The 12,468-nt window shown below is 40.3% G+C and overlaps 1 protein-coding gene across 2 annotated transcripts in view; it reads right to left on the reverse strand.

Annotated features, from left to right (window-relative positions):
• EPHA4 (EPH receptor A4) overlaps positions 1-12,468 on the reverse strand; it is a 161,942-nt gene that overhangs the window by 21,594 nt on the left and 127,880 nt on the right. For both annotated transcript variants that reach the window (XM_027514515.1, XM_027514522.1), the window contains exons 9-11: positions 6,213-6,271; positions 3,913-4,026; positions 3,485-3,670 (exon numbers count right to left, since the gene is read on the reverse strand). In XM_027514515.1, coding sequence (XP_027370316.1) covers positions 3,485-3,670; positions 3,913-4,026; positions 6,213-6,271 — 359 coding nt within the window. The remainder of the gene's footprint in view (positions 1-3,484; positions 3,671-3,912; positions 4,027-6,212; positions 6,272-12,468) is intronic.

The raw sequence follows: 12,468 nt of genomic DNA on the forward strand, positions 1-12,468 counted from the left end.
GGACACACTTTCATTTCGCTTTCATTTTCTTTCTGAGGATCTTAGGAAATAAAGATGGTTCTTTAGTTTCTTAATCCCTGGCAATGGACTCAAGGTCTGAAGTTCCTTCTTTCTAAAGGTATTTGTAGGGTCGCAAAGACTCAGACATGACTGAGTGACTTTCACTTTCACTTTTTCTTTTGTGGGAGTGAAGAGGGAATCCAAAGTAAATCTTTGATATTTTACTAAGGCTAGGGGTAAAGCCGGAGAAGGCAATGGCAACCCACTCCAGTACTCTTGCCTGGAAAATCCCATGGACGGAGGAGCCTGGTGGGCTGCAGTCCATGGTGTCACTAGGAGTCAGACACAACTGAGCGACTTTGCTTTCACTTTTCACTTTCATGCATTGGAGAAGGAAATGGCAACCCACTCTAGTGTTCTTGCCTGGAGAATCCCAGGGACGGGGGAGCCTGGTGGGCTGCTGTCTATGGGGTCGCACAGAGTCAGACAGGACTGAAGCGACTTAGCAGCAGCAGCAGCAGGGGTAAAGCAAAGAGAATAGAAGAGAGTCCCTGGGAGGAAAATAAAATATTAGTTTGATAAATCAAACTAATTTTTGACTTATCAAAAATACTCATTGTTGTCCTTGTGGTTATGACTTAATCATGGAAACTGGACTGGGATGTGTCATTGCCAGAAAGTCCCCAGAATTATTCTAAATGGATACATTTTCCACCCTACCCCTATCAAATTAGACTCTCTACTGGCATAGGGAAAGGGAATATGTCTTCATTTCAAAGGCCAAATTTTAGAAGAGCAGAAGTTTTTAATACCAGTGAAGTCCCATTTATCAATTTGTTTTTTGGTTATGCATTGGGTATTGTGCCGAAGAAATCTTTCCAAGGCAAACATGTTGAATTAGGAAACAACACCTTGGACGTTTTATTTACAAGGGATGAAGGAAAGCAGACAGAAGAAGCAGGAATCTCAGTGTAGACTAAAGGATGAATAAAACCACTTCTATTCTCTTTTCCCTTGGCTGCTGGGAGAGGTCCCTGACTGCCTTGCCATCCTCTGTCAATATAAATAGGAAGCCCTGAGTCCTTAGGCTCACTGACCCTCTATATCCGTGACCACACAGAAAAAATTCATCTAAATGAGTTTTAATGAACCTGCCTCAATCAAATGCTACTTTGTCAACTCATGAGAAAGGGTGATTCCCCTGGCGGTACATTAACACCTACTTCCGTTTCACCAGGCCCCTCTGGAAACGTGGGGAAGACAGCACAAGGTTCTAAAGAGAGGGGGGTAGTGGCGAGAATTTATAGTCTCTGTCCATTTACAAAGTTACTCAAGGAACTCAGACTCTCACTTCACCTTTTCACCCTTACACCTCCCTAATCTGACAGTTGGCATCATCTTCACAATTTTTCTACATTCCTTTTCCTGTTTATTAAAAGTATCCATTTGTCAGAATCTATGAGCACTACAAGATAAATAAAGATGAATGTCTGCATCGGCACAGAGGGGCTTATAAAATGGGTTCCAGTTGGACTCCTGGGTGGAGGCATACCCATCCCCAGAACAGGCAGGGATGTCATGGGGAAGGGAGAGGTGGGAGGGGAGGGGTGGGGGAAGGGGATAGCTCCTCTGGTGGAAATTTTAAATCATTTTAATTCAGCGACAACTGCATTATGCAAATGCATCCAGTCGTTTATAACAGTTACAGCTGTAATAGCTACGGGTTTTAGAGAGGCACGGTGGGATTTTAGCACAAAGATCCCCGGTTTTTTCTCTCTTCTGCAGAGGTGCTACAAAAATCACTGTCTGCCCCAGGAAAAACACCCCAAGCTGAACAGAGCCTCCTTGTGAGAAAATGGACCTGCAGAAGTATTTAAAGGGAATGTTATCTTTTAATTAAAGAAGTGAAGGGCTCCGGGCAAGCCCAGAGGCCACTGGCTACAAAAAAAAAAAAAAAAAATGCTGTCTGTAAAACTAATCTTAAAAAGCAAATAGAGCTATTCTATGCTAATTATAGGCTTCACCTTAGGTGGAAAATTATATACCCTTAGCACCAAGGTTCCTTTTTAAAGGATTCCAAAGCTGGGGGAAAGATGTACTTCTTAAGACATAATAATACCAGTTAACACTGAATTTTTTTTTTTTTTCTTTAATTTGCTATATAAGCATTATGCCATTCACCCTAAATATTTCATTCAAAACAACCTTGTAAGGCAAGTTCTATTTTTATCTCTATTTTACAGATGAGGAAACAGAGAGCTTGAGTAACCAGTCAACACCTCACAATTTACTAGCAGAAGATGGTGTGCAAATCTTTGGTCACTAGGCCAAAGAGACTCAAAATGTGGTCCCTGGGACTACAGCATGGTTGACCTTGAGCTCTTTAGATCGTGAGCTCATGGGCCCCTAACCACTGAATCAAACCTCTGAGGATGAGGTCCAGGAAAGTGTTTCAATGAGTTTTCCAGAAATCTGATATATGTTTAAGTCTGAGGACCCCTAAATGAATGTATATTTTCCACAACTTTCTAGTAATTCCTTATTTTCCCTGCCTAAAGATTGTGTACCCTTGCACGTTATTGACCTCTTTGCCCCAGACCTAATGTCCAGTGTTTATACTCCTTAAATCACCCCCACTTCACCCACTGCAGCCACCACTCTGCACCAGTTGATGGAGGACGCTTTTCCTAGGCACCTGGAATCAAATGGTACACTGGCTTCCTGAAGACATAGCCCCAGGCTTACACGATCCTTGACTTGTAGTAACTGTAGTAGGTACTAAGACTTCTGGAATATAGCCACCTTCAATAGGAACCATTTCACCTGCCCTGTTCATGTGGTGCTTTATAAGTGGGTCTTAGCCAGCCTTACAGACGTATTCAGGGTTTGCCTCGCAAAATGCATCTGTTGAGCTGTGTCGTATTTTAACTGAAGCGTGGTTCATGGGCTCAGCAAATGCTAATGGACTAAAAAAAGGAAGGTTCAACCAGGTGTTACTGGAAATAGGTGCTGAACTGCAACTACCATAAATCAGGCCGAGCAGACAAGCAAATCCCCCAATATAACAGATTTCCAGGATGCACTCCTTGCATCTGGAACCAAAGCTTCGAGCACAAGGTGTGGCGAAGTTCTGTAGTGTTTTATAGGAAAAGTACTTAAAATTTATTTTGCTTACCATCTGCTTGCGCCTACCCTGTGACAATCAGTTTGGTCTAGCAAACATTTGAAAGATGGCGAGGCATACTAAAAATCTGCAATATTAATTTTGCTAAAATCTCACACAAGCTGCTTTGGAAATAGAGTATCAGCCTACACCACAGACCCATTTAGAACTGACTACAAGATTAATGACTTGTCCTGCACTGATTTCCTCCTATTAGCAATCAGTGGGTCTGTTCCATCTGTCATTTCCCTGGAAAGAAAATGTGTGTTTAATTTGCCAGTAACTTCTAACTTGGCTTTGTAAAGGGAGCGACCCACGTACATTTGGTGACAACTCCTTCCAAGTGAATGATATTCGGGTGATCAAACTGTCCCATGATGCTGGCCTCGCTTAAGAAGTCCCTTCTCTGCTTGTCTGTATATCCAGCTTTCAGTGTCTTGATAGCCACATAGATTTCTCTTTTGCCAGGCACTTTGAGACGCCCACTGCATACTTCACCAAATTCACCTTTGAGAGAGAAAAAGAATTGACTCTGAACCAGAAACACATCAAAAGTGAAAGAACTATAGCTAGCATTTGTGGAGTGTTTATTAGCACTGTGCTGGTGTTTTATGTAGATTAAGGAAATTTCAGGTACGCAGCTATTTACATATATAGGCACACACAGTATATTCATAAGCCTTTATATAATCCACATATATCTATATTTAATATTCACAAAGAAAACAGGCTTATAGATACAGACTTACCAACTCCTATGACTTTTTCAATCTTAATGCACGATGCGTCGATTTCTTTGGCAAATTCTCTAACTGCTTGGTTGGGATCTTCGTACGTAAAGGGATCCACATAAGTTCTAACACCTGAGTAACAGACATGCAAAAGATTGGCAAGACACTTCTCTGCGTGCATGCTAAGTTGCTTTAGTCATGTCTGACTCTTTGTGATGCTACGGACTGTAGCCCACCAGGCTCCTCTGTCCATGGGATTCTCCAAGCAAAAATACTGGAGTGGGTTGCCATACCATCCTCCAGGGGATCTTCCTGACCCAGGGATCGAACCTGCCTCTCCTACATCTTCTGCATTAGCAGGTGGGTTCTTTACCACTAGCGCCACCTGGGAAGCCGGAACACTTTTCAGGAACCACTAACAAACTGAAGTGCTCTGGATCTAAAAATACTCGGCACAGGAACAGTTTTCTTAGCATGAGAAAAATAGCATAGGAAAATGTTTAAAGTCTCGCTCTATGTTTTGTTAGCAGGTAAACGAGAATTGTTTGCTACGTAAGAGGCTGTAGCTCTACAGAGTTCCTGGAACGCCTTCACACTTCAAGGATGAAATTTTTAAAAAAAACCACCTATCCCACGGAGGGAAAGAGAGTCTCCATAAGGGAATTTGGAATGTGTTAGCTAAACACTGTTGTCCTGGGGACTTCCCTGGTGGGCCAGTGGTTAGGACTCCATGCTTCCAGCGCAGGCGGTGAGGGTTTGATCCCTGGTTGGAGAACTAAGATTTCCGCAAGCCATGTGGCACAGCCAACAAATAAATAAATAATTGAAATCAACAAAAATGACTTAAAAATATATATTGTCCCAATCAGCTGCTCAAGTCCTGTCCACTATCTCCAGCTTTCTTCCCTTAGGGAAGATACAGAAACTGTTTCAAATGGTCGTGCTACAAGCTGTCACGTTTTGCCCCATATCCACCAACAATTGATAACAGTAAACAAACTAAACCTAGGTTAAATGGACAAGAGGGATAATTAATCTACTAGTTGATTTGAAAATGCAAACTCTATATTGGAGTTCCACTTTTATTCAGTTTTGGAAAGAAGGTGCTGTAAGTAAAGACACTGAATTTCACCTGGACGCTTCTGCTGAAGAAAATACTGTAGCTGAATCATGAATGCTTTGAATACCAGGAAGGGTAATTCAGCCACACCCTACAGTCACTTGTAAGCTGAATTCAGAATGTGAGCACTTAGGCAGCCAGAGATGTCTGGGACAAGATGCATTAGAAATTAGTGGGAACTTTCCACTGGCATTCACACCTTGCCTCTCCCTTTTGGAGCTCCTGGAGCTTTGGGGCACTGAGAGATGTAGGATACGGGTTGGCCCGATCCCTTTGATTTCCCAAGACTGTCAGTTTTGTTCTCATCTCAAAAAAAAAAAAATTACATCATTTTTGTTATTAAAAATATATACTGCATGCAAATGAGAAAGTGTGGTTTTAGCAAAGGAACAAGATGAACAAAGGGAAAATTACTGGCTACTCCATGACCCTTCATCACTTGGTATGCTCTAGCCAAAAAAATCTTTCTCAAAATTATTCTTCCTGCCCCATCCCCTGCTAACAGGGTAGCTATTAACCACTTGGTACTATTTAAATGTAAATTACTTAAAATTAAATGAAATTAAAAATTCACTTCCTCATTCATGACTAGCTGCTTTTCAGTGTGTGGTCACTGGCTAATGCATTGGATGGTGCAGATAAAGACCTACCATCACCTCAGCAAGTTCTACTGGATGGTACTCCTGAAGAGTCACTAACCACTGTCCACTTCAGTCTTCTATCTTCCTCAAGTCATTCAATTCTTTGAATTTACTCTTTGGAGCCACTTGGAACATCAAAATAACTAAAGTCCACTAAAGAAATATTGACAGTCTCGATTTCCACAGCACAAATTCTGCCGTGTGTGTTCAATTCCTTGTTGTATTTGTTCCCAAAATGTTAACTTCGGAAAAATTGTTACCTGTTAAATCTTGCCACCAAGCTACAAAACTGAGCCAGCTACCAAAACTTTTTCAGGGTGGGGCATAAAATAAGGGAAAAAAGCATTTAAGGAAATTCCCCAATCTCCATCTTTAATCTCACCTTAAACAAACACCAATCACCTATTTTAGTTAGATATGCTGAAGTATATTATTTGGATAATTCCATGAACAGAATACAATATTAATAGCCAAACGAATATTATTTAGACATTTCTAAACTGAAAACACAAGAAATGCTCTAAAAATAAAATTACTTTTATCCCAATTTTCTGTACCTTGGTTCAAATGTTTCTCTTCATCTGCTTCTTGTTTTGCTTTACTGTATTTACTCCGTCTATTAAAAGATAAAAAATATATATTTTTTCAGAAGCTGTAAACCACAAGTTCTTTGCTACCATAAGTCAGGTAGTATACACATTTCACAGATGAGAAAACTGAGGTTTATGGGAGGTAAAATAATACGGTGGATAACTTGTCACCTTGATATTAATAGTAAATAATGGTTTCGAATACAAGCAGAGTCCAGAGTCTCTACTCTTAACCACAGTATTAAACTGAGGTGATAAAGCAAATATTTTATAATATAATTAGAATTTTAAATCTTCAGGTGAAATTTATTGTATTGAAGATAGATTATAATTTACTGGCTAATTTCCCCACACATAATTTCCCCACTTAGTTTCTCTAAGTTTGGTATCGACATGTAAATAGTGCTACATTGAAAATGGCTAACTAACAATGACCTATTGTATAGCACAGGGAACTCTGCTCAATATTATGTGACAGCCTGGATAAGAGGGGAGTTTGGGGGAGAATGAAACATATATATGGCTAAGTCCCTTTGCTGTCCACCTGAAGCTGTCCCAACGTTGTTAATCGTCTACACTACAAAACAAAATAAAAAGTTAAACAAAAAATAAGTTTCCCTTGGTGAATTCTGCACAAGGCAATAACGGTCAGTATGTGATAAGCAACAGTAAGCTGTCTTGCTTTCACCACAGTAACCACTACCACACACACACACACACAAAACCTCATTATCTCATTATCGTGCTATATGATATCCTTAAAACAATAGTTTCGTGGTTATTGGCTTCAATTGCTGCATACAAATTCCTAAATTATTAATGACAATTTAAGAGGTAAATATTTGCTTCATACTGGATTATATTCCTTAAGAGTTTGTAGAAAATACTGCAAGAGTAAAAATAAGTTTCCATTTGTAGCTAATTCTTTTTTCTAAAAAACAGTGTATGGTCCTACAGTTGGCATTCTACTCTCAATGTCCCATAGGAGTGATATCTGACTTGGTTATAAAAAATCTTGGGAAAAAGAAACCTTGAGTATATATAAATCTTTACTCGGTAATCTTGATACATTATACATGTACACATGTGTCCATGTGTGCAGGCGTGTGTGCATGCTAAGTTCTTTTAGTCCTGTCCAACTCTTTGCAACCCTATGGATTGTAGCCCGTTAGGCTCCTCTGTCCATGGGATTTTCCAGGCAAGAATACTGGAATGGGTTGCCATGCCCTCCTCCAAGGGATATTCTTGATCCAGGGATTGAACCCGCATCTCTTAGGTCTCCTGCATTGACAGGTGGGTCTTTTACCACTAGCACCACTAGATACCCCGTGTCTACAGGTATATATATTAAATAAACTGGAAAATCAACTCAGTTGATATTAGAGCTCTCTAAAGTCGGGAAATGAGACCACATTAGTGAATAAAACATGTGCATTTATGTTTTAGTCAAAAATGTCAAGTTTACATTGCAGTTTATAATCATCTTGTAATTTTCTTAGCACTTTAAAGATGAGGTCAGTCAAGACTCTTACATATGTGGAAACTGAAGCTCTGTTGTGACAAAGGATTCCCTGATGGCCACGGAGGGTCGAAGCAGTGTGGTCCTGTCTGAATCCGATAACCTGAACCCCTGCACTTTGAACAAGCTGAGAAGGGCAGGATGCTCATGGAAGAAAGGGGGCCACACAGACCAGAGAACAGCCCAATCACAGTCACGTATCCCAGCTCATCATCCACATTCCTCTCCAAATTGTCAGCAATGCAGGAACCAGCTCTGCAATCAGACCCTCGGAGCCTACAGATGTTTCTCCGTGTGTATAATTCCCTTGCAAATAATAATACCTTGCCTTTTTACACTGCATTTAACTTTTCAAAGTGCTCTCATTACACATATTATCTCCTCCCCTAACTGTTTGCAAAGCAGGGACCAGCTTCGTAGACACAGACCTCAGACCTCTAGAAGTTACTAGAGTTCACTTTGAAGGCAAGTTGTTCAGTCTTAAATAGCAGCTTGCATTTTCACTTTGCATTTAACCTTTAAAAGAACCTTCACATCTGTTATTTCATTGCATCTTCTTAACAATCCAATGAAAGCAGTCCGGCAGATAGACACACACTCAGTCCCACTGTACAGATGTGAACGATGGAGGCAGACGGGCAAGTCATTCACCCATGACTCTCCAGCAAATATAGGAGTGTGTCTGCCACATCCAGCTCACTGCCTCTCATAGTGGAGATGAAGTTACATGATGATATCTGGTGAGAGTTAATTATACGTAATAGCACATTTCATATCAGTAAACCCACTTAAATTGGATTCCACTTGCTCTCAAAAGCCATCGCTTCATCAAAGAAGCTAAACAGGTTTAAACAACCTGAAATCAGACGCTTGTATGAAAGATGTGGTTCCCTCCAAGCCTCCCCCCTTTCCTCTCCTTTTAAAGGAAATACAAGCGTGTTAGGTCAGGGACTATGAAAACATTTTATGTCAGGGAAACGCGTGGCTAGGTCCCAAGGGTGCGATAGGGCCCTGCCAGCCTGGGAGATTGTATCTTATCAGAGCTCCTAAAAGCATTATCTAAAATTACAAGTATATCTTTTAAACCACTTTAGATCAAGAAACTGATCTGAATTTCTTTCCTTTAAAGAAAAAGAAAAAAAAATGCATTGTGCAAGGAAGCTTTTGTCCCAACTTTAAACTGTCAGTGAGTTCGTCAAAAACCCTGATAGATACCAGAAGAAAGAAGTCTCAAGAAGCCTAGGAGTGCTGATTTCCATCAACACATTCATGAAATCTGTGCAAAGCCAGAGGCAACGCAAAACGGCAAGAATCATTCATTATAAGGTTGACCTGCCAGTCCCTTCCTCATACTTCTAAACACAGAAGGAGGAAGTAAATTAGAAGAGAAGGTGTATTTTTAAAGAAACTTTACTTGGAGTGTTACTTGGATAAGTCTCTAGTGGAGTACAAGGAATGCTGACAAAGAAACACAAGGATTACTGTTCAAAGGCTAATTGTAGCCTATTAGCTACTTAATAATACCTTGAGAACTAAAAAGCCTGAGTCCTGCTCTCCCTTTGTCACCTGATGACCCTTTCTCCTTTGGTTCAGGATAGGACAATGTGTCCATTATTGTCCAGAGAAAGAAAGCCCACTGGAGCTTATCACTGGGTCAGCCAGCCCACAGGAAACCACACCCATCTAAAAGGGTGCAAAATTGACATCTGAGGCAGATCACCTGAATGACAGAAGGGAACCTTTGTGGAAGATTTTCTAATTATTGAGATGTGGGCAAGCTGATTAAAAAAACAAACCAAAAAAAAAGAAAAAAAAAATTGGTAAAGAGGGGAGTGGTTTATGAGTGAATGCTCCAGAAGGAAATATAAAACCTTTCAACTAAGTTAAAGGGACTTGTCTGCAGGTGAAACTTTGAAAGCTGTGAATAAGCCCACTGGAATTGGGGTATTAACAGACAGTGTCCAGGAACAGCAGGAGCCCCTGGTGCTGCCCCCTCAACCAACACATTGCTCCTGGCTCCTCAACTATCCGATAAAACCAACAAAATAGTGGAGGGAAGTGTGGCAGGGCCCAATATACACCCCACTTTTATGAAAATACTAACTTCCCTGATCGAGTCGACAGATTTGATTGATGGAGTTCACTGTTCCAAAACTAATTAGCAAAAGGTAAGTAATTTATTCAGCTAAAGTGCAAATTAAAGAAGATAAAGCAATGTAATAACTAGCATGGCTCCAGGAGGACCCTTTCCAGCGTTTAATGGCATCACCCACGAAGATTCATCGAAGTCATCCTTCTTTTTCCCCTTCCTTAAGCTGTCATTGTTCCTGCACCAAATGATGGCTAAATGCTCTTCACAAGCAACATTTTGAAATGGGTGGAAGTGAACCGAACGATTGCACACAAGTTGTTTAGAAATGTTCCCGCAGTACCATCTGCCCCCTAATTGTAGAAATTTACATGACTTCATCAGAGCCAATTTAGGCTAACATTTAAGTGTATTCATTCTTATGTGATCATAATATTCCAATTAGGACACCAGGAGAGATAGATAGAGACTGAATGGTAACTGTTTTAGCATTATGAAAAGAGTTTCAGCTCCAAAGAGGAAAATTGTAACCTTCAGAATACAACACCAACTTGAAAAGTCTGACTTCTTAATAGTATGCATTAGAAACACATTAAATCACAGAACAGAAATGTACCAACATCACATCATGGAGGAGACTCCTGAAGCTCTGGTTCGCTACAACTGTCAACATTAGCATTTGATGTAGGTCTATTTTCCAGTTCAGAAGACATTAACATAATCTGTCTAGACGAAATATTGGAAGTCAGGAGAGATGGACTCCTGTTCTGATCAAGCAACTAACTAACTAGCTGTGTGACCTTCTGTAGTTAATTGTTTAACCTCTTCTCCAAGCCTCAAATTCTTAACATACAAGATGCCAGCAATTTTGTACCCTGAGCCATCCGTGTCCCTCCTTTACAAATTGTGCCACAGCCATTTCATTTTTTTCTTAACATCAATTCATTACTGAACTTCCTTGGTGGTACACAGGATAAGAATCTGCCTGCCAATGCAGGGGACCCGGACTCCGTCCCTGATCTGGGAAGATCTCACATGCCTGGGAGCAATTAAGCCCACACACCACAACTACTGAGCCCACATCCTGCAACTACCGAAGGCCTTGTGCCTAGAGCCCATGTGCTGCAACAGGAGAAGCCAGGGCAATGAGAAGCCCGAGCACTGCAACTAAAGAGTGGCCCCCACTCTCTGTAACTAGAGAAGTCTGTGCACAGCAACGAAGACCCAGGGCAATCCAAAAAAAAAAAGAAATCAATTCACTATTTTTTCTTTAATTCAGGTAAGAGGGGTACTTTATAACCCTAACATAACTAGAAACCCAGCAGCACTAGCAATGATCAGAAGATCAGTATAAAAACCACCTATGGCTGGTTATCAGGCAATACTTGTGTCTGATCACCAAACTGTCCTTTAGAAAAGAAGGGCTCATCTTGCATTTCAGTCCTTTCTTAAAGTGTTTCTCATACATACTAAACAAACAAACAAAAAATACTATTTGGGGAAGACACACTAACCTAAAGCAACCTAAATTAAGACTATTCAGGACACTTCTGGAGGTAAACTGATGAAGTCATTAACACAAAAGGGTGGGGGGAGTTGTCAGAGAAATTTAACACAGTCAGTCACTAGGATCATTAGTCCTGAGGTTATGACCTTATCATTGTATTTTATGATGTCATTGCTAAGAGTCAAAAATCAATTTTAAAAGCAATAAAGCAGTTACACTGTGGCAATCACAAATGTACACCTACAGGAGTATAAAGAAATGGTGCCATGTTGCTAATGGAATGTACATATGCAGTCTAGGAGAAGATTTCTAGGGACAACATCACATAAATACAAGAAATGCTGCACCTCTAACAACCCCAGATGGCAGATATAATTACATGCTCTGAAAAGCTGACAGAATCCTTAAATTATAACTTATATGATAAGTGACACAGGAAGACACTGATCAAAGATGCTTATAAAAAATGTAAGTTAATTTCCTCAACATAATGTGGATGGTAAAAACATATAATAGGTCTAAGTCAATGTATTCTGTATATCATTTTAAATAAATAAAATTTATAAACGTTGAAGTCTGATATTTTCACTGAGATCCCCAAATGTTTACATTTCCAAGTTGGTCAAACGGAAAAAGTGGATCTTCTCATTGGAGAAATCAGAGATTAACTCTGATTTGCCTAAAGCTCAGGCTTCTCAGTATAAAGTAAATACAGTGAAATAAAAAACAATTGTTATATAGTAAAAAAAAAAACTAGCAAGACACTGGCTATGAGCCTGAGGACATTTTTTTTTTTTTTAATGACAAACTAGCATTTTTCTTTGAGCTAATCATAAGGACTAAAATTTTTGTCACTGTGTGGGTCTCTGCTCATTTACATCTTTAACCTCCCCTGTCATCATAGAAGACACGAGGGTATGGGGAGCCACTGTATCAGCGGTAACATCTCTTGCATCCAAATTGCTATCAACCATCCAGGGCTTCCCTGGTGGCTCAGATGGTTAAGAATCTGTCCACAATGCAGGAGACCCAGCTTCGATCCCTGGGTTGGGAAGATCCCCTGGAGAAGAGAATGGCCACCCACTCCAGTGTTCTTGGCTGGAGAATT

Source organism: Bos indicus x Bos taurus, chromosome 2 (genome assembly GCF_003369695.1).
Source record: "Bos indicus x Bos taurus breed Angus x Brahman F1 hybrid chromosome 2, Bos_hybrid_MaternalHap_v2.0, whole genome shotgun sequence".
NCBI lineage: Eukaryota > Metazoa > Chordata > Mammalia > Artiodactyla > Bovidae > Bos > Bos indicus x Bos taurus.